Raw genomic sequence first — 27,941 nt, forward strand, 5'->3', positions numbered from 1 at the left:
GATTCGAATCGATGGATAAGCACGGTCCTGTATTCTGAATTCGCAAGTTCCTCGTTATGCACCAACCTCTGTTTCAACAGTTTTACCAGTACAAGATTATTTCTCTAACAATCGGAATGGCAACAACATACGCAGGGCAAAGGACTTACCTGGTTGCATCCTCGCCTCGGTCATCGATCCTGTGGCCTGTGGTTTCGGCGCAGACAATACCAATACCAACCAATACCACTGCAGTGGTAGTGGTAGACGTGGTACGTGCAGGTACGTGGTAGTGGTACAACTCAGTCACTCAGTACAAGTGGTACTAAACAAAACCATATCCCCACCATAGCCTACTATTGCCCCTACGTTCCTTTCCAACGCGCTCGCGCGCTACACTCACAGGACCGTAAATGGTTAAATATTCAATGAAATTGTTATTCAAGGGCTAAAAAAATTGGTGGGTGTATACTGGAGAATCCTCTGTGTCTGTATTGTACAATAAAGATAATTTATTCATGCAAAATGAAAAATATTGGATATTCATTACAGCAGCAAATGATTCGTGCCGCTTTTCCCATAAGACGTAATGTTAATTCCGGCACGAATTATTTGCGCTTCGTATACGTACTTACAGCGCCATCTAGCGGCAAAACGCTCAAACTGTTAGCCAAATGTTACCGACAGAGCAAGTCAGGCCGGTAACAGCGCCAGATTTTCCATTTTGCATGAATAAAAATTATCTTTATTGTACAATACAGACACAGAGGATTCTCCAGTACACACCCACCAATTTTTTTAGCGCTTGAATAACAATTTCATTGAATATTTAACCATCCACGTAACCATTCTCCCAGGCGCGAGAAAACAGTAACGTATCTACTATTCTGGTAGCAGATGGTAGCAGATGGTAGCAGATGGTAGCAGAGCGGCCAAAGCCCTGAGGCGCAGTTATATTGGCGGGAATGAACCGAAATAATCTTACCGGACTAACTATGATTGTAACTACGAGTTACAAAATATACACAAATGCACTTGTTATACATTCATTTTTTAGAATCAAATCATATAAATCTTTTTAAATTCTGCGGGGTGCTCAAGGGACCCCATTTTATCGAGAAGCTTACGTTACCGAAGCTAAAATCGCCGCGCATGCGCGAGAAAAGTTGAGCTCAATCCAATCACGGTGTATATTATAGAATTACATATAGAGGTGTTATGACTGGTTATGACTAAGCACCTCTGTAAGGTTGACATTTTGTGATAGATAGAGGTTAGATTTCGTCGTAGTTGATAAATTATTTTACAAAATTTACAATGAATCAATATTTCAATAAGAATTTACATTATCGACGTTTGTCAGCATTATCTCCGTGGCGCGACAGTGTCGCCATTTATGGGGCGAAATTGTGAAATAATTTTCCGTGTAAAACGCCTCTGCGGCGCTTCGAATCTCCTGATATTACCAGGAGTATATGATATGCAAGGTGGAGATCAGGAGGTATCCGACAACGGCAGCAATAGCCGATCTCACTCATCCATCAAAACAAACGATGATTCATTAATTACTCGCTTCACAGCAACAATTTATAAATGGAGAATACGAGGCGGGCCTCCGCAGCTACTTTCACGTATAGTTTTTTATTCGATTTTGATAGATGTTGAATAATTATTAACAATTTTCCGAACCTCTGTCCACTTAAGTGAGCTGAAAAATATTGATACCATCTTATAAATAATTTGTTTTCTAACTTTCCAGACACATAATTTGTGAAGATGTATGATCGAAGAAGCTAGAATTTAGAATAGACCTCTAGCAATAATCCAGTAGCAATTTTTTGTAAATCGAGCTCGTATTTAATTAGTTATTAACAATTTTTGCACAGAGTACTTGTTTCTCCTATGTCTGTAATGAGTAATAGAGTAATGTGTTAGGCAAGGAGAGTCATGTAGTGTGCGACAAGGACAGTCATATCCGGCAGCTCATAAATCGCTAATAACTCGATAATTAGGCAACAAATCTTTACAAAATTAGATCGGGAATTTTGTTAAGACTTCATTCTAGATTCGTTTAACGAGATCGTAGATAAATGATGTCGCTGGAATTGGAAAATTAATTATTTGTGGAGTGTTCGGAATAATTTGAGGTTATGTCGGGACAAAAGTTCGAAGAATCGTCAATAACTGTTTCATTATAAACCAATTAAAAAAACAAAAATGTTATAAATTATTATCGGAAAGCGACTTATTAATGAATTTTCCAACAGTTTCATTGTATCAGGAGTAAATATCAGGGGATTAGCAGATTAGCAGCGCCTTGAAAGTAGGTGGCACGAATGAGTCTCGCTCTGTCCTTTTCCCGCACTAAACCTCTCCTTGTCTTACACATTAGTACTAGCCTGTGTGTACTAGCCTGTCCGTGCTGAACAACGTGGCAACACCGCACACCGCTGTGTTTACAGATCGGGAGTCTTCGGAAGTCCTATTTTCAATAATGGGAGTCTTGTGCTTGGGATTATAATTATCGCTTTTTTCATAGAAAATTATGTCAAAATACACAATTCGTTGTTATAATTATGTTTAAGCAATATGTAAATATTATAACTATTATCTCTTATATAATCTAATATTATCTTTTATAATCTAAATATTATCTCTTATATAGATGATAATATTTATCAAATTGAACATGACAATTTCAGCTAATATAAATCCTAAATCGTAAACTAACGATATCATATCCATATTTCCGTATTTACAAAAGTAAACTATATGTATATATATATGTATACGCATATATTTAATATTTAGAACCGGTAAATACATAGTCGCAACGAGATCGCGCGAATAAGTATATATTTTCAATTTCCAGCGGAATCGAACGGAACCGAACCAGACAGAACTGACTGGAACTGACGGAAGGTGGTAGAACGGTGATGCGTTTCTGAACGAGCGTTCTAGTAAACGTTAAAAATTTTTATTTTTAGAAGACTGAACTGACAAAAGCGCGGCGCCATATTGCGTGCGTGTGTTTGGTTACTGTTCTGGCGCGTGGTCGAGAATTGTTATATTTAATTAATTATCATGTCTGATAACCAGGTGAGTCGACTAGTTCCGATAAACCGGCAGCTAGTAGCAGTATCTTACGATATAAATACAATGTAACATCGATATGTTCGTTCATACGTCGAGTCTAATCGGTCTAACCTTGCGTATTAGGAGCAAAAACCCGAAGCCGGCCCAGGTGACGCGAATTCCGAATACATCAAGCTCAAAGTCGTCGGAAACGTAAGAGATGACACAAATTTATTTCTCTCGCTCGCAATTACCCATCGACGATATCCTACCGTTCACATTTAATGTTTCACTCTTTTTCTTCTTTTTTTTTTAGGACAGCAATGAAATTCACTTTAGGGTAAAGATGACTACTCAAATGGGTAAACTCAAGAAGTCATATAGCGATCGTGTGGTTAGTTTTTTCTCCGTTGTTTAAACAGACTCGAGTTGTATCATGCTGATAGTGTTTTCCATGACAAATACGCTATTTCGTGCAACTCGAAAGATCCAACGAATTTTCTAGTAGAGCAAGTCTCTAATTATTTCGAAACCGTATGATCAGTAATTAACAAAATTCTTTAGCACTTGCTTTCCTATAATGATTTTAGTCACGTCGTAACTAGGAGTACCAATGCGATACTAGTGTTAACTGATTACCGCGTACCAGTGATTATCACATAATTTTGAACACTTTTTAATGGTACCTTTAAACCTGCAACAGCAATTTTCATTTTGAACAAACATGTCAGCCTCGACTACCTAACGTCATCTAATAGTTTCATTTAATTGTAAGATTGCAATGTAAAAGAAAGTTTCTATGCTTTCTTTTGGTACAGCAGAAGCGATTGAAAATCCTATTAATATACGCTCCCGGTAGGTAAAGTGTTAAGGTATTTGGAAATTACTTGTCATACGTATATAACTCATTTTCGAATATGTTTCCAACTCCATCGGTAATGGTACGTTGAACGTAACAAATTTGATGCAGGGTGTTCCTATGACATCGCTCAGGTTTCTTTTTGATGGTAAAAGGATTAACGACGACGAGACACCGAAACAGGTAAATAAATTAGAACCGTGTAACATTGCTCCGTTAATATTAATTCCGAAAATATCAGTTTCGGTTAAGAATTTCATTTACCATACGACAATGCGAGATGCACTTAACGATTTATTATTGTAGCTGGAAATGGAAAATGACGATGTTATCGAGGTGTATCAAGAACAAACAGGTGGTCGCTACTAAGGAAATTAAACCTATTATTCAGTTTTAATATCTTTTAAAGTGAAAAAGTGACTATCGTAAAGAAATGGACAAGTTCATCAGTATGTATATGTATGTTAAAAAGCATTATGTAATTTGGTTTTTTTACGTAATATTTTGATGTGCTATTCTACATTCCTGTAACGAAGCAAGATTAAGGACCATCGATAGCCATATTTCATACAACATACACACTCATCCACCAAAAACAAAACAGTAACAACAAGAAACACAAGAATCATGCCTTAATGTCATAAGTTTTGTCCTTTACTAAAATCTGGCATCCGGCAATGTATTCGTATTTCATAGATTTCTGAATTTTCGCTAGTTTTAGTATTACAAAAGTTTCAAAAGAAGAAAAGAAAAGAATGTTAGTTTCTCATTATTCAAGCACATAAATATTCTATACAATGTGAACATGATTTTTAAAAAATTGTTGCTTTCAAGTTGCATCTATATATGATAATAAAAAAAAAAGAAATAATTGTAATATTTTCTCCTTTGCCTTTGCTTTTTAATAACGATCGCAATAGTAACAATTTTTTATTTCTGAAATTTCGATGTCAACGATATATATATATACACATAAAAATATACAAAGGATTGGTTGTTTTCCTTTTTCTTATGATAAAATCATGGAGTAGTTGATTCGATGTAAGTAATGCGGATGCTTCCTACAAATTCGTTGCCATCAAACAGGTTTATCCGGAATAACTATGTTCCATCGAAATGGACAGTACGAGTACGTTGTTGATAGATTCTCGTTACTCTGACAATGAGAATCGGAGTTTGAGATGCAGAAGCTGGACCAAAGACTCGTCGATCTGTTAACGTTGGGCGCTTCATTTCTTTCTCCGTCAAGAATCTATTCAAAGTTCCATGGGCATCCTCATTACAAAACACTTACTCAATGGTTTAGCAGTTTAGCAGGACAAAATTTCAACAAATTGTAATAAAATTTATTCTTGTACAAATAAGTAATATAGTTTTTGTTTTTATTATACTAACACGTGTAAAAGTTGTTCGGAATTTCGTTCTCTACTATTATAAGCAGTTTTATTCTTCGAACAATACTATAAATTTTCTTTGAAATTAAATTAATTTACTGTGGTTCCAAAAAGTTTCTCTATACCATATATGATCGAACTTTTCTATTGTTTGATGCGACGACGATATTAGAGAAGATATATAAATAGATTAATATGATTCTTATTATAAAAATTCGATCGAATGCTTTATCGCTTACAATCGCTTACTACTTTAGCGTACGAATAATTAATGGTATGTAGACTACAAAATTATAGAAATAATTACAGTTATTAACACGTACTTTTTTTTTACGTTCCTTGCGTAGAGAAGGATCCTAAAACTATTTTTTATTATTATTATTATTATTATTACTATTATTATTAGAGAAGTTATTTTGAAGAATAGAAAACAATGGTGTACACAAACTTTCTAGAACCACTGTACGTGGTAAACATGTTTATATAGTTAGAAATTGTAAGTAAAGTATAACGATAACACATTAATAGTATTCTCTCGTAAAATATTATCGTGAACGATAAAATTGCATTCGCGCGAAGAAATTTTTGAATTCCGTAAGAAAAGCAGATATAATGATTTTGATATAAACAGCATTGTAATAATCATTAAATTTCATCAGTGTCACAATCATGTTTACATCTGGCAATAGTAATAAAATACCTGTAATAATTACCTACAACAACAAAATAACAATAATCCTTCATTTTTTTCTGGTTATTTCATATTTATACACGTGCGTATAAAAGACAGCGGACAGCGGAGAAATGAAACGGTACGAAATCTATACGTCAAAAGGAAAGCTTTTTATTTAGTAGTATAGCTTTTCTTTATACATTGAACAGAGTTGATAGTTGCTATGAATTATTTACTTTTTAGCACTTCGTTTCAACGACGCGCGCGCGGTGATACTCGCGAAAATCCTTAAATGTTATAAACGAGTATGCCTAAAAATATTTTAGCTATACAGAAATTATCTTGCGTCCTCTAATAATCCTAATGTGTGGCGTCCTAACATTATTACATATTTACAAAAAACTACATTCTAGAAGAAGCAATTTTCTGCCTCGATAATTGTAGTATCACAAAACTCGAAATCTTCAAGAGGAGGATTTTTTTTCCTATGTAGAGTGTAGAGCGTAAAACTTTTAGAGCGTTCCTACTACTGTTCTTAATCGTGAGAATTGTACACATCGCATAAATTGCTTCTTCTGAAGCAATAAAAACTTACTTGCCACAGTTGAATCGCTTAATCGTTATTTTATGCACTGGTTCGAAAAGAAGTGTCAGCAAGTAGATAAATAGTTTGTTCGACAAAAAAAAAACATGAATTTATATAGTTTTAATATACACAGCTCGTAGTATGCATACAGAAAAATAATGCATCGGATATTGTCCGAATCACGGATCCAGCTGATCCGTGACAGATTCGTTATATAGTTTCTTACAAATCTTTGCGGGGGAGAATCGCGCGAACGAAAGTTTTTGTTTTTTACAGGGAGCGAGAAGATTTGACAATCTCGTATATATCAGGTGTTTATAATTATAACAATAAATTCGCTTATCACTATATATATATACCACAGACTCTGGTCATTCTCTTTTGTAGATTAAAGTGTTGTTAATTTCATATTCTGCAATAGAATTTCCACGTCGTTTTCTTCGCTAAAGTGTCGCTATACAGAATTGCTTCGTGTTAGAACGTTTCTTTCCCACCGATTGAACGCATACAGAAAAATTTCCCTTCACCTTGGGTTTAAAGGAGAACCGTGCACGCGTTGCATTCAACCGTTTTGCTTCTCCTGAGCGTTCCGAGAATCAATCAAAGTAAAACAGAATCATACAACGAGATACAAGAATAAATAATACGGAGATTCGCGCGGTGTGTATCAAGTTCAACTCGTTATAAAAACTTGATTCAGAAACAGAGTTTCCATAGTAAAGACACGTCAGTCTTTTGTTTTGTCATGTTTTATAAATCTAGCACGGTATACTTTTTCTTCCGATTTACAAAAGTTATAGCGGTCCAGTAAATTCTGTTTCTGAATAATCCGAATAAACCTCGAACATCAAAGTAACTAATTGTAAGTAACGATCTTTTTAGTAACCGACTAACCGTTAATATAATTACATTAATAAACGATCGGTTTCAGATTCGGTATTAAGCTCGATACATTATCGCGAACTTAACTCCGAAACAAAGTTCCGAATGTTCCGATATGAAAGACTCCAGTCTTCGATTTCGTCGTGTGTATAGTGTATACAAGTTTAGCGCAATACACTTTTTTCCATTTACAAAAATTACAGCGGTCCAGCAAATTATGTTTCCGAATGTTCCGAATGATCCGAATGCAATTCGAGTTTCGAAGTAACGCGCGAGTACGACTCTCTTTTTTTTAGTAACCAGTAGTAATACGTAATTACTTGAATAAATTATAGGACGTAACTGATAATTCTCTTTTTGTATTTTCCCTTTTCTCTCGTCCAACAAGATACACGATAAATTTTAACTATTTTAATAGAGAAAAAAAGAATTAATTTAAATTATATAAAGAAAATTATGCCTTTATCAGGAACACAATTCACGTATCTGCTCTCTAGCAACAATCAAAATTTCAATATCACGAAAATCAATCGTTTCCGTCTCTGAAGTACAAATGCTACGCGCTACATAAGTATTCTTTTTTGTTTTTTAATTAGGACATCATGTATATATGTATATTTATATATGTATATGTTCTTAAATAAAATGTACACAGTTTAATTCAAAACATACATTTCTTCAGATATAATCTTTTTCAGGTGGTATGACTATAAATATGTAACGTTTGTTTGTTTTTTTTTTGTTGTTTAGTTTAGCTCTCTCACCTCGTTTTTTTTTTATAATACTTTCATTCAATTATTATATCTACTTACTTGCATTATAATAAATATAATATCCGTACAGTATTCTCGAGCGATCCGTTAATTCTTAAAGCGCTGTTGTTTCTTGGCGAAGCATTGTATGGGAGTGGGAGAAAACCAGCTCGAGTTCTTGAACCCCGTTTAAGAAAGTTAGCGCCTTGCGACGTGTAAGAAAGGTCACAGCGCATCGCGATGCCAAACCCACGCTTTTTTCGTGTGATCAAACCTATGAGTCAACCATTGCTGCTCCAGTAATTGGTATCTATCTTGACTTAAATACAAAGGTTTGCCACGCCTACGAGAGAACACATTAAAATAGAACACATTACGAACACAATCGAATCATTGAGACACAACACAACAACAAAAGTCCAGCTACATACTTTAGATCTTTGTCCTCTTCTTCAAAGTCGTCGAGATACAAAGATCCCCACAAACAAGCTCGCCGTCCTCGGATCACAACAATATAAGTTGACGTAACCACTAAATATATGCCGGTACCAGTTCCGCATATGGCTGAATGCTATGGAAAGTTGTATTAATAATTAATAATTAATAAACAATCATATTTATAGTCTAGAAGAAAAAAGAAGAACGCTGCCCGAGAAAGGCCGAAAGGCGGACTGAACGCGATACATACTTGGACAGCTTCGCAAACGTTCTTTTGTTTGCAACAGCCTTGTTTCAGACAAACAATTGTGCCGCATATCAAGCAGATACTGATCTCTCGTGGAACCGAGTGGCACTGCCGACATTGTCGTTCATGATAGTACTAGAATGGTATAGTTAAAGAAACATTGAATGTGTTCGATATCTGAAAGATATTAGATGCAGCTAGAGAATGTATGTATGCGTGTAAAATTGCGTACCGAAAACAACTTTTCATATTCCCTTGGAAGACTGAGTAACTTGGGTGTTTGCCACGATATGTGCTGCTCCGTAATCAGGTATCTCACGTTATAGTTTTGTCTAACAAACATGAGGAACTGATCGCACCATTGTCGGGGTACCGAAACGCTAGCCTCGCTGTTCTGCCAGTTCAAGGCCACCGTCGAATTGAATATACTCCAATCCATACCTTCCGATACTAGTTCCAAATAATAAACTAATCTGACGAACTCAGTCTGCGGTGTACTAACTAGGGGTAATGGTTGTTCGTACAAATGGTAGCGAAGCAGTGCAGCTATTCGCAAGAATGGTAAGCACAGCGATTGTATCTGAAATAACAATTAAATGGATGCAGACGTCATAATTATACCAAGTAGAGTGCGGATATTTATGCATTTGTTGTGCATGTACAATTTCAATTTATTTCATTTTCATTGGGAAGAATCTTTGAAGAAATGAGAATTTGCGTAAAGATATCGTATATGTATAGTCTAGTTATCGTATGAGAATTAATACGTTTAGTTATTCAAATCTTGATTACGACCTACTTTATATTATCAATGAATAAATTCATGTTAATCGTTTAAAATGGTTATTCGTTATCGGAATATTAAAAATGAATATTTTTTCAGCCTCCGAACGAATGATAATATCGATGGTTCTACGTTCTACAGTCGCTGGGTCAACGATTAGCATTTAGTACTATGTATACATATGCATATGCATACCTGTTGTTCAATGTTATGCATCTTCATCCTCGTGTACGACGTAGACGATGAAGTCGATGGTTTGTACATGTCGTCTGAACAATATAGCTCACTGTTATCGAAGTATTCGATGATTCTATACAGTATAGTATCCGAAGACATAGGACCACGGTCCATACCCGGGTCTCTCCTTAAAATCGCGTTTCTTTCCGCTTGCGTGAGACCACAACTGATTTGAAGTACCACTTGATAGTATAACAAGTTGTAGAGTACTTTCACCACGGTAGAGAAGTACGCTAGAAGAAATTTAACTGGTTAAGCACTGTTGTTGGATCGTTAGGCGATTTATTTGGGGTAGAAGTACAACCCTAGTTTACCTTATTTTGAAAAATAAAGTAAAATCTACCGTCGCAAACATTTACAGCACAGTTCTTAGCTAGCATAATAAAGAAAGAAGATTTTGAAAATTAGAATTAGGTCAACCATTAGGATACATACTTTGATCCAAGTGGAGAGGAAGCAGCAATATGAATTGTATCAGAAGAACAGTCGGGTGGATGAGAAGCAATGGAACTTCTTTCTCGCGTGGCCTCAAGGCGAGTGTGGATGCTGGCTCGGCAGGTATTCCAGCCAGTTGCTGCCAAATGGTATGCACCGGCCACGATGCTAATATTCTTGCATGCATCGCCAAAACGTGGAGCAGTGCAACTGAAAGAATACCAGAAAAATCGAATTGAATAGAATCGCCAATGAAGAAAGCAGCAGCACGTGCTCGAAAATCGAAAAACACAGGAGAAAACAAAGAAATGTTACCAAGGCAGTCGCGTTTCGGCGTCTGAGGTATCGTGGTAGGTGATTGAACGCAAAGCGATCCGCCACGTTGGATCAGTTCAATTTCGAAATTCGTTCGGGCTATAGAAGTTATGAAAAAGAACAAGTTTTGGGGACTAGGAAACAAAGGAGTGTAGTATCCATCCTTGTAGCTTGTGCACGTGTCCGTCATGTCCTCCATGGATTTCACCATTGCCACATTCAAATTTGACGTGAGCTGTGGAAAGATCAGAAAGAAGACGCACGTTAGATAGATATGGTGCATTGCGACTAGACACACACTTGTAATTGCGACAGATCGATATAAGGAAGCTCTCACATGGCTCTGTTGTATTTCTTTCAGCAGGTTATTTAACTCTAAGAGTATCGTAGCGGTGGACGCGTGATGTGACTGTACCACTGCCGCGCACTCCCCTAATTGCGGGGAAAGCGGCAGAACCGAATTAGCTAATTGTCTACAAAGCGGACACAGGTATTCGCCTCTTTCCACCGCGATATTCTGCGGTCTTTGATGGTTACGAAGAGACACCAAGTATGACTTCAAGCACTCGAGATGCAAATGATGACCGCACGTCTGAACGTGAACTCCATCCTCCCTGAGCCAATCGACGGTCAACACCCATGTTGTCTGCGGGATACGAATTCAGACTTATTAACACGTTTCGATTTATCCGACACGTTCGAGCATATATATATATATGTGTATATTATCAGCTGAGACAGAAGTAATTACGTATGCGAAATAGGCGTTTATCTTCTGCATTCTACGGGCCCAGTGAGCGCTACGGGTGTCGCCTGTTGTTATAGGCGGATCGTCATCGGAAGTGGGTAAAACTGGTCGTTCTGGTTGCTGCAGTGCATGACCAAGAACGCATGTCGGCTACATCAAAAGCATATGGTAAAACGCTGCGCTAATATATCGTCATTATAAATCAAGTAACGATCCAAGCGTTTATTTATTATTTTACCTGAATTAGTACGATCAGGCCCATCGGCGCATCCTCGCTGGTGGGAGTAGTTTGATTACAAATTACGCAATCGTATTCCTTTTTGCTGGTTAATTTGTTTGCATTGTCCTCTTCAATTCCGTCCATACTACATATTCCGTCTCCTTCGTCTGAAAGTTACAAGGAATTGTATTATTGTGGCTTGATTTCTTGCTGCGGTGTCCTCAATTTCGATTTTACTTTGACGCGTTGATCGTAAATACCTGTTTTCAGTGCCTTCTCCATGAACTGCTTTTGTTTGTTGGCAAATTCAGCCATCACCTTCTGTTGCCTCTCCTTTGCTCGCCTTCGTCTCTCCTCTTTCTCGCGGCGTTCTTTCTCCCGTTGCTCGTCCTCGCACGCCTGCGTCAGAGGCCACAGCTTGTTCTTCGTTTCGATGATAGCCTCCTTGCACATAGGATCCAAGTTCGCTATTTTATTAAGTAGCTGTGAGATGAAGAACGGCCCGTCGCCGATTCTCGACTCCTTTGGTGGGGTTGCTGAACTACTACTAGGTTCGTTATCGGACATGGTACATTGCTCGAAGCTGTAACTGTCCGGTACACCCGATAATTGAGAGTGTAATTTTAATAACAACGAAATTATACTTTCGCCTATCTTTACTGTCTTTGGTTGTCCTCTCTGCAACGAAAGAAAGATCGATTAACTTGGTTAGAAATTAATTTTATAAAAAAAATGATTTTCAACTGATCGCGCGGATATGATCGAATCAGAATTCTTTACCACAGGCTCTCTCCTCTTTAAGTGCTTATGAGAATTCGATGTTGATGGAACAATTTCCATGGCAGAAGTGCTTAGACTTGGGTAAACTCTTTGGGCAGTACCTATTTCGTTACCAGCCATAACAGCGGGTCGTTGAGGCGCTGGTGGCAATGCTAGTCGGCCACCGACCATATCTACGCGCAGTTAACAAAAATTATATTAAGGAATAGGTCACACAGCTTGTAGTCTTTCTTCTTTAAATGCATGCTAGCCGAGCGAAAGGTAACAACAAAAGGTATTACACACTATGTATGCATACTACGTTAGAATATTTTTCAGTATTCAGTGCTTTCTTTCTAGAAAACTATAAACGATAATCCACGAACTTGCTTGCGTTAGCTGTGTCAAGCAGAGCCAAGTGTTTCACATTTGTCCCGTTCGCATCGTGTAATGCATATATGTACATATACATATACAGTAGTTATGTCCCACCAGAAAAAAAGCCCTGATAAACTGAAACATGTGCGGCATCCAATATTACGGATACAGCTATGATTAAGCGGAAAAGACTAAGAGCAACGTACTGCTTGGCGAAGGAGGTGGTTCAAGGGCAAGGGCCATGGACCCTTCGGTGGATGGTGGCAAAGGTCTTCCTGGAGTTATTATATCGTCTTCGCTGTTAACATCTGATATAGCAACAATTCCGTCTTCAGGTACAATAGTCATATGAACTTGGGCTACGCATAATAAAAGGAGAAACAAAACTAACGTCATTACATAATTGCACACTATGCGATATTAAATCAAATTATATCCAGGGTGTGTCTTAACTTACATAGAAACTTGTCAAGTGACTTACGAGGATGTAGAACATATACAATTCGATAACACTAGAAATTCATTCGATCAAGGCATATGTACGCATATAAAATTTTCCGAATACTTTTCAACCCCGTTTGAAACGATTGAAATTTGTTTTTCTTATAGCTAGTATATTCCGCGTATCGTTGAGAAATAAATCGAAAAAATCGCTTACCATCTGCCGCTGGTAAGGCTGGTAGAGAAGGTAAAGATGGTAGACTTAGAGTTTCCAAGCAGCTTTCGTCTGTCCCGTCGTTTAGCATAAGCGAAGCTGCAACATCAGTCATTTCATCTTGAATATCATACTCTAGTTCGCCTAAAAGAAGAGATGTTTAAAGCGATTGAATCTCCAAAACATAAAGAATTGAAAAAGGAAAATAAAAAAGGAGAACAGTTCATGATAACGGTTATGTGCTTACTTTCAGAACTTTCCGACTCTGATTCTTGCATCTTGATCACGCGTGGTACCACGGTCCTTAGATTTTCGGATAAATTATCAATTTTATAAAAACTATCCAGATCCATATCCTTTATCACACGAGATGTTCCTTCGCTGGTATAGTGACACACGCGGTTCGTCTAATTCGGAACGAACGTGATTATTTTCACGATTTTCGCGATTTTCAATTATCAATTATTATTTATCAAAAGTCTTTGTACTTACTGATTTTTCAGGTATTTCGGCAGTGATTACCGCCATTTCTAATAAGTAAATAGTCAATGCCATTACGTGTTCCGATATGCTATGACCGTATACAGTCTTGTAAAGAATTATTAAAATCATAGCATGGAAAACTTTGGTGCGTAAGGCGAGTCGCGGATCGTCGTAATCGAATGAAACAGGAGCAGGATGTCTAAACGGTGGCCACGGTGTCGCACTGTTTTTCAGTTTTCCTGATTGCTTCACGCTGTAACATTTGTAACAATGTAATGTAAATATCGGTACGTTAAAGTATGCAGAAATAGTCTGATTAAATTGAACGATTCGTTAAAAAGGTAAGCATACTATTCGGTGAAACGATCCATCGATATCTGAAAGTCTTTTCTATGCACCGCTCTTAATAAAACGTGTAGAGGATCAAATAATTCATCCCACACGTGTGGTTTCGGACCATACATTCCCTGCTGCATATTTCCGCTGGCTTCAAGATTAGGAGCCTTGTATTGCGCTGTCTGCAAAGTATATTATACGATCGTTGTAGAAGAAACGTGTGTACACCGATGCTTCTATAAATAATGCAAGCGAAACATACATCAGCCAAAATAGACTCAAAGTCTCTGTTTTGCGGGGTACCGCAACGCTCCGGCATTAACTCCATTAACTGACTGTGAGTCTTGTCTCCCATGCACAGCAACGTAACCATTTCCAGACCCGACATTTCGTTATCGGGTAAACCTGCAGAAATATCGTGCCAGTTGTATACTTTAAATACTATTAAATAGAAAATGAATTGTGAGAAATTTACCTAAGTTTGTTCGAACGTTTACCAAAGTAGCTAAAAACGTTAAGCAGCTTTCCAACATAGGAGTATTTTTCTCTCCTTCCATGTATTCGTTTTGACGCGTATGATACAAACAGAGACTCATCCATTCCCTCACGTGAAACCTAAACGAACAGAGTGATTATTTTCTATGTTCTATCCAAGAAAACAGCAACGAAACAAGGATAAAACGAAAGAATTACTTTTCGATAACAGTTTTCATAAAAACGTCCGGTTGCAATTTCGTTGCGCAGACTTGCAGAAGATAGAGATCCGCGTCGACCATCGAATTGCAGAAATTGCATTGTATATAAGTCATGGCTTGTCCTTTTATTTGAAGTCCGTTACGAACCCATAAGCCGTTCCAGATCTCATAAAAGGCAACCTGAACGAGAAATCGTGTTGTTAAATATACGTAAACATGAAAGAAAATTTCTAGCTAAAAAAGAACATCGTCCCGTGCATCGGTATGCATGATCCATAAACGGGTGCCTACATACTAAATACATATATATATTTAGTGCCTAACGGTACTTTCGAAAATTGAATCACGTCACGAGTTCGACCGACGGAGCAGACATAATTCTCGCTTCTGTCTTATTCAAGAATTTTTTCATCCTTTCTAAACCATCAGAGAATAGGAGACAAGGAGGAAATCGGTATTATGCGTAATTATCAGTAATTATATGTATAAATGATTTCAGGGTCGTTAATGGAGCAGAAAAGCGAAGCGTGAAAGGAACATTTTATTACGAATAACATTTATGCGAATACAATAACAAGAAAGTTTGCAGACTTGTTTTCAATAAGAAAACATGTTCGAAAGTATTATATATCGCAAAACAGAATAATCATATCTGAACTATTTATATATATATTATATGTATTTATATATATCAGTATAGTATATATATGCTGGCATTCTTTCACTGTTCGAAGCTGATTTGTGGGTTCACGGCACTTCCCCCTCCGAACCGACCAATCCTGTCACTCGACGCCAGTAAAGACGCAGCGTTGTCAGGTTGTAACAATTTTGTCATCAATGGACAAGGGACGAGGGACGAGGGACGAGAGATCCTCAGTCCTCGGTTTCAGATGGTTTCAGATGAGTGAAACGAAACTCTGTACTCGCGTAACGTATTCTCCAGATGCCTGGAATTCCTAATTGAAATGGTACTTTCATTTGCCTCATGACTCGTCGGTAGCCATTTCAATATTCGAGAACATCGAAAACGCGGCAAGAGAAGAAAACGGGTACATACTTATACCAAGAGAATTCGTTGACTGTGATACATGTGCCAAGATTGCCCGTGAGCCTTTCTCTCGAAATTCATTTCGCTGGCGAGTTTCGATCGGAATCAGTGGACGATGGTGAACACGAAGATTCTTCTGTTTTGTTTGATAATCGGTTTCCAGCCGTTCGCGAACGGTTTCGACAGCATGAGCATTATGGATATAAAGGATATATTGAGATTCGGCCGTGAAACCGTAGTAGACATTCTCGAATCGTGGGAGATGCTACAACCGAAAAAGCCTGGCGACGAAGAGAATACCTTCCCGTTTGTTTATAGAATGGAGAAAGAGTTGAAGAACCGTATATCGTCAGTGTCGAGCAAGATCGACGTTTTTCAGAGGAAAATGGCAATGCACATCGATTTAATTATGACTAAACTGTTAGCCGATCTACCGTTACAAGAAAGCCTCGATCATAAACTAAGCCAGATCGATCGGTACGTCGGGCAGATCAACGATTTGTACGATAATTTCGTAGTATACGCCGTGTCGTCGACAACATACGACCGATTCACGTTGGAGGACTTCGCTACAACATGCGTCTCCTCCAGATCAGGTGCTTTGCCTGATATTTTGAAAAGTATTCACCGATTGTTAGTCCCCGCCTCTGACCAAACTCTTAGCAGAAGCATTCTTGTGTTACTGGCCAAACAAATGGACGTAAGTATCGAAAACCTTTCTTTCGAAATTTTCATCAAAAAATTCCTCGGGGAACACTGTTGGAACGTATTAACTACAATTTTTTAAAGATATAGTTATACGTAACTATCGGGTCGTTAAGTACGAGACTTGAAAAATTTCTTTGAAATTTGTCTTTTATTTTTCACAAGTTTCATATACTTAACGACCTGATACTTTCGTATTTCGTTTATCACGACTTGGAATGAAATGAAACATCGTGATGACGTTTTTGTTTTTGTAAAACAGTTATTTTAAAGTAATTCACTACGACGCTATCGCGTTCACAAATAAAATCCGGTACTCGAGAAACGGATTTAAATCGACTTATGTGATGGAAGTATTTCGTCTACTCTACTCTGTCCGATCATTGACAGTTCCGAGAACCCTATCATAATCATTAAGTAGAACGAGTGTATTAGGCATAGTGGACTATCACGATGATCGAGCGACGTCCGACAGTATGCACCTATTCAATTCGTCAACTATGATAAGGTCTCTCGGAGCATTATTCGCGAGAAGACAATATGTACATACTAACGCGAATAACAAAAAGAAGTAAGTATGTATGTACATATTTCAATGGCGTTCGAGATCTAGTTGCGATCGTCATGTTTTTTGACGAACAATGAGAAGATAAAAGATGGAATTCATAGGAGGTTCGCGATCAAATTGTTCGAAATCGTGAAATCGAGTGAAAGATTATTTGTCCTTCGTGGAAGTCCACTGCGATGAAAGAAAGGAACCGCTTATACAGTGGTTTTCTCTACGATACAATGCACTTTGTGACGACCAGACGAGGAGAGTTAGAATGAAGAGGGGCATGCGCAGAGATACATAACACCATTAAAAGCCTGAACGATTCGGAGCCGAGAGGGGAAGGCGGCGCGCGCGCACGGCGCACAGAGTAAAATAACGACGAGACGGGGACGGATTGATGCAAAACCTTCAGTCGAATTCAAGCAACCGAGGAAGCTCGTCGCGGCTATTGTTTCCTTCGTTTTGTTTCAAAAATCACGTTGAACGATAAACTACTTCCGAGAAACGGCCATACGACGGATGTTTATGTTTATGCAGCGAAGAGTGTCGTGACAAAAGAGCCAGATAGAACAGGCAGAGTGTGTGCACCTAGAGAACCTGCGAATTGTAAGAACGTTTGTCGTCCGATTAGTCTCTCCAGTTCCAATTTTTCTGTATTACGATTGAAACAGCTCAAACGCGATAGCATTGACCTCCGCGACCTATTTACTACAATACTACATATAGGTCTAGCCTTTTTCTAGCCTATTTCTTTGGTTTTCCATACTTGTACGAAATTCGTTTTCGTGAAAGCGAACGAAAATAAAGAATGAACGGTTATCATTTGTTGGATTTTTAACGGAATGTAATTTTAAAATCGGTTCTTATCGTCTCTCGTGTCATCTTTGTCAATAGACATAATCGTTAGTCAGCAGGGTCGCGAAGAGTTCGTTCTGTAGATGTTCTTCTGCGTCATGTGCGAAAGAAAAAAGTTGAAACGATTCCACACATTTGAAAACTAGAGTAACAAATAGACAGCAGATCTTTATGCAAAATATAATACAAGTTTTCTACCAGAATTGCAACAAGCTGGAGTGAAATAGAAATTGATTTTCTTTCTTAACTGTTCTATTCATTTTTCTCATAAACGCAAAAATCCGCTGTCCGGTAATAAACCGCTTTTGTTCAACAAGATTGTGGTATACGCGAAGAAACCTTAGGCGGGCCTGCTTATGGCGCGATCGAATAATTTTAGGAAAACGAAGAAAAGTTAAATAGAAAAAGCGCGATTTCCGCGGGAAAGAAAGCGTGCTTTCTATTGTAGATGTAGATATGTATGTATTTCTACGGGAAAGCGCGCGGCATCGATGAATTTTATACAGGGGGGAGAAAAGGTACCCCAGAACAAGTTGATGATGGAATATTCAATCGTATCGAATGATTCGACACGACCGGAAGTGCCAATATTTAGCCGGACATGACTCACTTTAAAAGTAATTACATAGATATAATGCAGTGGAAAAGAGGCATCGCGACAAAGAACACCTAATCCTAGGTCGTAAAACAGCGAGTCCCACGATGCTTGTCATCTTTCCGAGACCATAATCATTTTGTATAGCGACGTATGTATGTATCTAGTTTTTAACGTAATCGGTACATTCGACCCTTACATCAACCGTGATTCGCGTATGCCGTATGCGAAACACTCGCAACGAAGCAAGCTTGGTGTATGTACTACAATACGTACAGAGAAGCGTCGCTCGCACACAAAGACGGCGAGACACGCTGCTGATCCAGTCGAATACTGTTTCGTTCTCCGAAGTTTCAGAAGGACACGATAATGTTTACGGAAAGACGATAGCTGTGATCTTTTCAGAACTCTTTTTACCCTTGCGATACGATACGCGTAACGACGAATTGGAACCGGAGAGACAGACGTAACACGTTAGATTTTTCTAAAAAGAAGAAATAGTTGTGTAAAAAATTGCTTGTTCATTCGTAGGTGTTGTAACGATGTGCCGGAAGTCTGTGTAATCAAAGAAGTAGAGACAGATAGTAGATATAATGCAGCAGAAAATGAAGAAAACAAAAGCTTCTGTGTGCTTGCTCTTCCTGTCGCTGTCGTCGGTAGCATGGGGAACAACGTTTGCCTTTATCAAAGATGCCACAGAGATTGACGAGATGAGACACAACCTTTACAAACATACGGAAACGGTGAACGACGCTGTATTTCAGATAGGTCTCAACGGACTCGACGTCGAGAAGTATCTGATAAAGAGCTTCCGAGACTTTGGCGACGAGTTGGATCGGAATTTTCCGGATCCCGGTTACAGCCGTTTGAACTCGTTGAATTCCATCTGGTTGTGGAACCGGACACGGGAGGAGCTCGATATGATCGAGACGCTGTACTATATTTTCAGGCAAATGCAACACGAGATTATCGATAAGAATAAGGAGCTCGATTTGCAAGCGCTAGCGAACATCTCGGACGCTATTTTACACGACCCGAAACACTCCATAATAAGCAAACTAGCTCGTATCACCGAATTTATAGTGCATGATAAGTTGTTCGTTCAGGCTTATCAGGTACAATATAACAACGACAAGATGAACGAGTATTTAATATAGCCAATGATTCTCGTCACGATATAAGCGAACCCTCGATCAGGATAATTGATATATATATTTTAACTGGTTTATATTTTCTACAGGAAGCAGCCTCGCAAATTTGCAGTGAAAACCAATCTCTTCAACAATTGCTCTACAACCTTTACGGCACGGTTACTCTTGCAGAGATCAAAGGCTACAGCATGATTCAGTTTTCCTACATGTTACTGAGACTGTACAATCAAGGTATGTACTGTGAGGAGATGGTGAAATTAACTTTAGCCACTTATGTATGGGGTATATGCCAGTATGTACATATATTTGAAGAATCAAGCCGAGAACTACATAGTAACAAACGCGTTCAGAGAAATTTCAAGTAAAGTAAATTGAACGAATAAGAAGATTGAGTGTATTCTATGCAGGTGCTAATTTCACCGAAGAAATGGAATTAACGAAGCAGCAGTATGCAGTGAGAACATCCGAAACCGTAAGAGCTGTGAAGACCGCCATGGCATTCGCGCCTAGGGATCTCTGGATGTGCGACCCGGCGCGTCCAAAATTAAGTATGTTTTCTGTAGACAAATACATATATTCGAAACGTCGACACTCGATCAAACGGTAAAACTCTTTGCAGATGAAACGTACACGCAGTTAACGGAACTGTTTCAAGGCTATATCGTAAACGAAATAGATCTGAACGCGCACACGTCTTGCAGGGAGAATTGCGCTTATTATAGTTACACGAACGTGCACGGATGTTACAAAAATCAGTTCTGCGCCCAACAACGCAAATGTAACGGTAATGTGATACATTGCGAGTACATCGATTCCGACATGTGGGTGTGTCCAGCGGTAAATTGAATTTCTCGTTGTTCTTTTACAAAAATCTGGCTTGGTTGAATCATTGAACGCGTCAATTCTTTTCAGGCTAAGAACAGCCATCGACGATACGAATACGTGGTATACGAGAACAACCAAGTGTTCGGGCAGCGGGGCATGTGCAAGAGAGAAGAAACGAAAGTGGACAGTTGGTGGTACTGGTTGTTCTGGCATTGCAGTTATTGTTTCTGCTACTGCGACGATCAAAGCTCAAGATCTGACCGGTACTTCAGTTTGCGAGAAGTTACATCTGACACCGCCAACAACAAGTAATACATAGTACATCGTCGTAGATCGTTCAACGAAGATCATCTAAATCTAAATCCTTTGTACAACGGGAGACAATTGTGCGTTACAGGGTTGTCACGGGTGTTGCGCTCAAGAAAGTCAATCAGATAATGCACATACAAATACAAGAGGGTCAACTGTTGCCACGTGGAAACATCAACAAAACAACTGTTGCCTGGAAGCCTGTTGTACCGTTCTCTATATTGGATAAGAACGTCAAGAACGGCGTTGACTATCATTCGCTAGCGTGGGAAAAGAGAGGCTTGGATCTAGACGATTTAGTGTCGGATCAAAATCACCTGATTACAGGTATGCGTATTATTTGAAATTCTCGTTTTTCACGTAGAAAAACACTAATTATGGTATTTATCTTTCTAGGTCTCAGGTTTAGAACGATCGGGTCCCGATTGAATCTGGAAATACAGGTGACGCCGTTTACTTTCACATCGGGGGAACTGTCGCAACCGTCCGTCAACAGTTTCTGGATAGGCAACGACGTTACCAACAGGTAAGCTTCGGCTGATTCTGCTTCTAGGGGGTTCTCGTTATGTTCAGCGTTATCTCGACGATTTACAGATCACAATTGGAATTGAAAAATCCTGATATACCAACTCGAACTCAACTGCCATCGTTACCGGACTCGAAGAAGCACCGGTACGTAAATTTCTCGCCCAGCGATCGAGTGATGGATGCTGCGCAAAATACAGTACCGTTCATCGATATTCAACCGGTGAAATCGGATCCACCGGTTCCAATGGCGGGTGCCGGAGTTTTTCACAAAGGCAGACCGGGATCGGGAGGCTACGTGGCCTTGAAACTAATCACATACGACTTCACCCCACATTTGATGGTCGACTTGCCACCCGCGCCACCGGTTATTAATCATTCCCCATTAGTCGAAATAAGAGCGACATGAAATCAGTGATATATATATATATATCGTAACGATGATAAGATATAGATGTCGTTAGTAGATACTTTTTATATGTTACCTTCGCGTGCTCTCTTCATTAAATTATATCGAAACGGTAGGAATTGTTGATTCGCTTCAGCACGCATCCACGTGATTCGAGACATTAACCGTGCTCCTCGTACCTTGTTGATTCTGTCTATCATCATTGTGCCATTTTAGCATGTATGTATACGATGCGCGCGTAATATTATTTCACTTTAAACGCAATTTATTTCTTTTTTCCTTTCTGCCACCACTCGTTTTTATCAGTTTGACACGTAATGTTAGAAGACGTAATCGATAAGAACGACAAGTATAACATTTCTACATTTAAAAGAGAGACAAGTATCTGTACCGTTAATCTGTAGCAGTTGCCTATTTTATAAGAGAACATGAAACTATCGGCTACCCACCCAAGTACCCTGTAAATAGTTACCTCAGGATTCTGTGATTTAAAAATACAAGTAAATAAAAACCAAAACGCTAATCGCAGTTCTCTTTGTAGTTGGTCCACGTGTCATTCCGATTTACATTTAGTAACGTTTCAACGCGGCGATACGGAAATCTAATGAGTGTTTTCAGAGATCAAGGACTATTAAAATGTACTCACCTGAACACGTAGAGGATGCATCATTAGAAGGTGCAGCATGTCGGTAGGAGGTAGTAAATTATTAAGTGTAGCTCCTTGTTGGCGAACCGCTTGACACATGTACACAGCAAAATATCGGTGTAGTGGAAGATGAAACGACACTTGTAAGCTGTCGCTCTGTAACAAGAGGAAAAACAAATCGTTGACGACATCGACAAAACCGAAATGACACTCGGCAAAATTGTTTCAGTTCTTACATCGTTTGGATGGGTGTAATTAATAGCATCCAACCAATCTTGCAGAGCCATTAGACAATAGCTAAGCACTCTTCGACTGAGGGGTGCACTCTCGGGTCCGCTCAAATGCGAGGCCAAAGCCCACATTGGATACGCGCTTGCTTCCAACTCGGCGCTGAACGCTGCATAATACGTGTTAGGCTCAAACTCAATATGTCCACTTAGTTCTCGCTGATTCACGTTCATTCCTGCAACATATTTAACTAGCAGCTTTCGAGATAATTACACAAGTATATGCTTCAGCATGGAGCATTCTGGTTTCTCATCTCTAAAAAATCAATTTTTTAAAAGTATAAAAGTGTTGTAGAATACTACAAAATATGTGTGCACGAAAGGATTTGTTTGCATTCTTTTGTTGAATCTTTAAACGCGTTTTTCTCGAAAGTGAGATTACCCAGGGGTGTGTATTTTACACGAGATGCAACGATACCTTGAAACATAGATAGGAAATGAAACCACATTTCCAAAAGTGTGTCGTCGCTCATAAATCGATCAGCGACAGCCTTATGCGAAAGAACATTATTTAAATCTGACACTAGGGGCCAGTAGCAATGTTCCTTCATTACTTGACGTCTACAGTCCACTACGTAATGAAAATTTTTGTCTGGATCTAAACAGAGAATAGAACACTTAACGCTACAGAAAGGTACTCCGATATTTGATCATTCTAAAATCTACATACCATGCAAGGTATTCTGAATCAGAATTTTGCTCATCATGTACTTTAAACTGATAACCATAACGTGCAATAAATTCAGTTGATCGACCATTCTCAATGCTAGACTTTCGTTGCTAAAAAGCTAAAATAAGAAACCCGAAGGTATTAGTACCGATTCGGTTCTTACTATGGTAATATCACTTTAGTAGAAAAAGACTTACCTGCACGCTAACGTGAACTATTCTGTTACTTAAAGTATCGGGATCTGTTGAGCGTTCGAGCATCATCGAAATTCTACTATAATGTAGCACGAATGCACAAGTGAGCGCTTCCTTGTAATCTGGATCCGGCAACATATTCAGCAGCAAGCAAACTAATTTTTGCGGGAATTCATAAACAACCGTCCAAAACATTAATTCTTCTAAGAAAGTGGTATGTTCTAAGTGTTCTTGCAACGATGCGCATTCTAAAAACAACAGATATAGTTTAGTTTATATCAGATCGTAATAAAACGTATCTATTAATAGAATATGTATGAATTTACCTTTATATTCATCAGGTGGTTCTGGGTTTGGCAAAGATTTCACTGCATCTTGATATATCATATTACTATCCTGACAATAAATGTCGTATTCTGGCTGTCCAGTCGATACAGATGGATCCATGAAACATCTATATTTCTGTGGATTGGTGAGTGCCGACGTCATCACTCGTCTCATCAACGTACCCATTTTATTGAAGTCAAGAAGCATGGTTAAATATCCGTCCGCATCTTGGATAGCAACCCTATAGTCTGGAGCACGTGCCTTACTGCATTTGTAGAAGAGAAAAAATGATTAGAAACGCTACATGTTATTTAAAGCATTAGTAATAAAAAAAAGTTATATAACGAACCAATTTTCACGCAAATGTTGGATAAGACGAAGGATAATCCTTGGCATCATCGCAACCGTCACGCACAACAAATCCGATGGTGCCGATTTATCGACCGCAGCTTTCGGACCGTGTCTATCACAGAATCTATGGGAACAGATAACAGATGGGATAGTTTCGCCGCGTAACAAACAACTTTGTCTAACCGATGCAAATTCTTACCCTGCTTCTTTCATAACCGACGAATCGCCGCAATCGCATGCTCCTCCAGCTTGGCTGAGGAACATATTGAAATCGTGGCGAAAGTGATTGCCTTTCTTAAAGCATTCCGTGCACAGAGACATGCACGGCGAGATGCTACAGGTACGACAACGATACGCCACAAAATTCGGTGTCCAAACGAGTCCACATGTAGTAGCGTTATCGTACATCCTCACTGAAACATAGATACAAAATATTTTTAAACAAACAGAAACCCTGTACTATACTTTACAATTGCTGCGTACACGTTAGAATCGTGTGGATGTTTTTACTCCAATTTATTATTATACTTCAATGTACTATGCTCGCATGGCGTTACGTGTAATTACAGAATGATCCCGAATAATATTCTAAACAATTTTATATAGTTCGAGCAACGTGTCGCGCTACCATCTTCCGTAAAACAAGGACCGCATAGCGGAAAATACTATGGTATACCGAAGCATGCGGACAGGACAAAAGCGTTGTGAACAACGAGTTGGACACGTTTATCCTCGTTTTGATCTGCTCGTTTTTTGAAAGAAAAGGAAGAGAAATGCATACGATGTACCTGTGTTGGCAAATTCATCCGGCGTACGACCACCGGCCATCAACCACTTGCACCAGTCAATGGTTTCCCAATCGTCGATGGCCTTGCCAGGATTCAAGAGTACATCCAACAGTTCGTTGAGATGCTGTGGATCACCACTGTCAAGGGTTGGATTGCTGCATTCTGCATAAATATAAGCAGCTGCACCGCGTTTGCCTTTGTTCATTAATACTTGGGAGGTGTTCAACGTCGAGGCCATCGTGGACGAATAGTTGACCTCGCGCTGCGAGGATACTACGGGTATTTAGTACTGGTCTCGATACTACGTGTTGCGGTATCCTCCGAGGATCGAGAGAACGAGTGCAGGGGCGGGCTTGCCAGACGTAGGGTAATCATGGCGGCGCCATCATCAGTGAGCATCTCCCGTCAACTCTGTCTTCCTCATCAATTTTGACAGCATGACGAAAGCAGCAAGGGACCGTTAGCTTACACCACTCTCCGAAGCGACGTACGATTATCGACCTTCAGATTTCGTGTTTCGACAAGTACTCGGTACTTGCACAATAATCGTTGTTAATACAACACACATCCGCATTTACGGGACGGCAAAACCAATTGACCACCAATCGTTCGACCAATTGACCACAGTTTATATTCTTCTACGGTACGTCTTCTTCTTTCCCCGATCAAGAGTTTATCTATATTATCGACGGAACAGTGACCGATGCGCGGTTTCTTTCCTCCATGGCGTCACGCGAATTCGGTGACGTAGCACGATGTTATAGAGGTTACATCAAAGTTCTTCTCTACTTCGATTGGTTGACGACTCGCCGTTGCCGTTGTGTGACAGTGCTGCCGTCGGAATCAAAGCAGATCTTAGAGAAGGAGAGATAACGCGTGTTCTCTCCAGTTCTCTCTGATAACACCACGTAAGACGTAAGAGATAAGTATTTTTTACTTACCGATCATAGATCATCATAGATCACTATATAAATAACTGTCTTTCTTGTTCACGTCCTTTCTTTGCTCGAGAAATATGCGCACTGCTCGATGCGCAGTCGAGTGGTGGGGATAGAAATCGTGACGTCTAAGAGGTGGCCGAAACGCGACGCTACGGAGGGAATGCTGCATCGAATCTTTATTTTCTATGATCCCGTATCTCGCGAAGCGTTTTTTCATGAAATTGTTTCTTCGTGATAACATTTTCACTGGAATAACTGCAAGTCCATAGATAGAAAGGAAATTCAAAGTTGTTAGACTACAAATAATTTCGAAAAAAATGTAACAGAGTACGCTATTTATTCATGTTGCCTGTTGTCCAATCATATTCGACTTCGTGGACAAGTCGGATCGTTATTGAACGACGTCTATATAAACACTTGCAACGTCTAATGTAATAAATAGAACTACTAATATTAGTTCTTATTGCGTATGAATTTAAATAATAAATAGTAACAGTCGTTATATGCTGAATTCAATTCCTAGGATTTCAGCCAATGATGTTTAGGTACTGTTAGGTACATTCAGGATATGTAGTATGGTAACACTGACTACCAAATTTTCTTTTTCACTCGGCTAATCGAGCGTGTACGTTGCTGTGATAAATAAAATTTTAAATCGCAGGTAATCTCCTTTTTTGAGGCACATCCAGCGTAAATTAATCATATGATCCTTAGTATTTTTAACGAAGAATTACTTGGTGATAATATTTTATGTCAGATATTGTGACGAAAAAGTTTTAACGCTAAGGTGATTAGTGGGTTAGGAACAGTGCGAGTTGTTTCCTTTTGCCATTGTTTTGCCTGTTGAATATTAGAACGTAGTATGTAACAGTGACATTAATATGTTAGCAATAGTACGATTATTAGGAGTTTAACATTTAGTCAACAAGATACAATAAAGTGTTGTTTGAACTCGGTTTACGTTGATTTTAGGTTATGTTGTAACGTCACAGAATACAGGATATCTCGGTAGAAGGGGAAAACAAAACAATTAGCAAAATGTTTATTGGTATAAAATCTCACAAATTGTTTATTGTTTCAGCCATGGTGCGTATGAACGTTCTTAGCGATGCCCTCAAATCCATTAATAACGCGGAAAAGCGTGGAAAGAGGCAGGTTCTCTTGAGGCCTTGCTCCAAAGTAATCATTAAATTTTTGACGGTCATGATGAGAAAAGGTGAGAATATACACGATCATTTTCTATCCTGTTTACCCATAATTCATTAAAATTCACGTTCCGTGTAGTTAGCAATCTTAGAATTACACTTTACTGTTTTCATTGCAGGATACATCGGAGAATTTGAGATCGTCGATGACCACCGCAGTGGCAAGATTGTTGTAAATCTTAGTGGAAGATTAAACAAATGCGGTGTTATTTCGCCCAGGTTCGATGTTCCGATTAACGACATTGAAAAATGGACGAATAGCCTTTTGCCATCTCGTCAGTTTGGGTAAGCTATTAGGAATTTATACGGTACTAATCGCTTACGCTTACTAACCCGTTACAATGGATTTTGTTATAGATACGTTGTCTTGACCACAAGTGGAGGAATTATGGATCACGAAGAAGCCAGGCGAAAACATCTCGGAGGAAAGATACTTGGATTTTTCTTCTAATTTTTATTTAATTCAATAAAAATTTCATAATACGTAAACAAAATTGTCCTTATTCAACCTACTGACTTTTTCTTTTTCAAGTGTCCTGACAACCTACCCCACTCTTATCAAAGTGAACGTAGATAGCAGAGTATTGGAGTCTATTTTCTATAAATTTATCTTAATGCCTGTGATCG

General features: G+C 38.8%; 4 protein-coding genes across 10 annotated transcripts; 3 read left to right on the forward strand and 1 right to left on the reverse strand.

The window, feature by feature from the left end:
* Window positions 1–56: 56 nt before the first annotated feature.
* On the forward strand, window positions 57–5,281 carry LOC143211780 (small ubiquitin-related modifier). Of its 3 annotated transcripts, XM_076429746.1 has the most exons (6): window positions 2,872–2,901; window positions 2,967–3,078; window positions 3,199–3,267; window positions 3,371–3,448; window positions 4,025–4,096; window positions 4,220–5,281. In XM_076429746.1, the coding sequence occupies exons 2-6, from the start codon at window positions 3,064–3,066 to the stop codon at window positions 4,280–4,282; spliced, it is 297 nt and encodes a 98-aa protein (XP_076285861.1). In that variant the 5' UTR covers window positions 2,872–2,901; window positions 2,967–3,063; the 3' UTR covers window positions 4,283–5,281. The 3 variants fall into 3 exon arrangements, with proteins under 3 accessions (XP_076285880.1, XP_076285861.1, XP_076285869.1); XM_076429754.1 differs by lacking the exon at window positions 2,872–2,901 and having other exon boundaries at window positions 2,950–3,078; XM_076429765.1 differs by lacking the exons at window positions 3,199–3,267; window positions 3,371–3,448; window positions 4,025–4,096; window positions 4,220–5,281 and adding an exon at window positions 57–261 and having other exon boundaries at window positions 2,852–2,901; window positions 2,967–3,053.
* Window positions 4,479–25,858, reverse strand: Ubr3 (Ubr3 ubiquitin ligase). 3 transcript variants are annotated; one of them, XR_013009500.1, is made up of 30 exons: window positions 25,169–25,858; window positions 24,580–24,793; window positions 24,379–24,504; window positions 24,029–24,294; window positions 23,706–23,950; window positions 23,509–23,626; window positions 23,257–23,436; window positions 22,788–23,014; window positions 22,552–22,707; window positions 14,929–15,110; window positions 14,711–14,850; window positions 14,498–14,640; window positions 14,251–14,417; window positions 13,909–14,152; window positions 13,664–13,823; window positions 13,420–13,560; window positions 12,968–13,120; window positions 12,405–12,577; window positions 11,885–12,302; window positions 11,643–11,791; window positions 11,408–11,554; window positions 10,994–11,302; window positions 10,657–10,891; window positions 10,342–10,551; window positions 9,865–10,139; window positions 9,118–9,465; window positions 8,889–9,020; window positions 8,632–8,771; window positions 8,261–8,543; window positions 4,479–7,146 (listed from the first exon to the last, which is right to left on the reverse strand). XR_013009500.1 is itself a non-coding variant. In XM_076429541.1 (29 exons), exons 1-29 carry the CDS (start codon window positions 25,404–25,406, stop codon window positions 8,426–8,428), a joined length of 5,709 nt encoding a protein of 1,902 aa, XP_076285656.1. In that variant the 5' UTR covers window positions 25,407–25,858; the 3' UTR covers window positions 8,080–8,425. The 3 variants fall into 3 exon arrangements, 2 of the variants coding, with proteins under 2 accessions (XP_076285656.1, XP_076285643.1); XM_076429541.1 differs by lacking the exon at window positions 4,479–7,146 and having other exon boundaries at window positions 8,080–8,543; window positions 13,420–13,515; XM_076429528.1 differs by lacking the exon at window positions 4,479–7,146 and having other exon boundaries at window positions 8,080–8,543.
* On the forward strand, window positions 15,784–22,428 carry Orion (chemokine-like protein orion). Of its 3 annotated transcripts, XM_076429564.1 has the most exons (9): window positions 16,812–17,842; window positions 19,218–19,801; window positions 19,927–20,068; window positions 20,245–20,385; window positions 20,457–20,674; window positions 20,750–20,970; window positions 21,060–21,298; window positions 21,368–21,497; window positions 21,566–22,428. In XM_076429564.1, exons 2-9 carry the CDS (start codon window positions 19,280–19,282, stop codon window positions 21,903–21,905), a joined length of 1,953 nt encoding a protein of 650 aa, XP_076285679.1. In that variant the 5' UTR covers window positions 16,812–17,842; window positions 19,218–19,279; the 3' UTR covers window positions 21,906–22,428. The 3 variants fall into 3 exon arrangements, with proteins under 3 accessions (XP_076285669.1, XP_076285679.1, XP_076285689.1); XM_076429554.1 differs by lacking the exons at window positions 16,812–17,842; window positions 19,218–19,801 and adding an exon at window positions 15,784–16,678; XM_076429574.1 differs by lacking the exon at window positions 16,812–17,842 and having other exon boundaries at window positions 19,188–19,801.
* Window positions 25,859–26,612: 754 nt separating the features above from the next.
* Window positions 26,613–27,808, forward strand: LOC143211774 (small ribosomal subunit protein uS8A). The gene is made up of 4 exons (XM_076429733.1): window positions 26,613–26,770; window positions 27,191–27,325; window positions 27,434–27,599; window positions 27,672–27,808. Exons 2-4 carry the CDS (start codon window positions 27,193–27,195, stop codon window positions 27,763–27,765), a joined length of 393 nt encoding a protein of 130 aa, XP_076285848.1. The 5' UTR covers window positions 26,613–26,770; window positions 27,191–27,192; the 3' UTR covers window positions 27,766–27,808.
* Window positions 27,809–27,941: the final 133 nt, after the last annotated feature.

This window comes from Lasioglossum baleicum, chromosome 1 (assembly GCF_051020765.1).
Source record: "Lasioglossum baleicum chromosome 1, iyLasBale1, whole genome shotgun sequence".
Lineage (NCBI taxonomy): Eukaryota > Metazoa > Arthropoda > Insecta > Hymenoptera > Halictidae > Lasioglossum > Lasioglossum baleicum.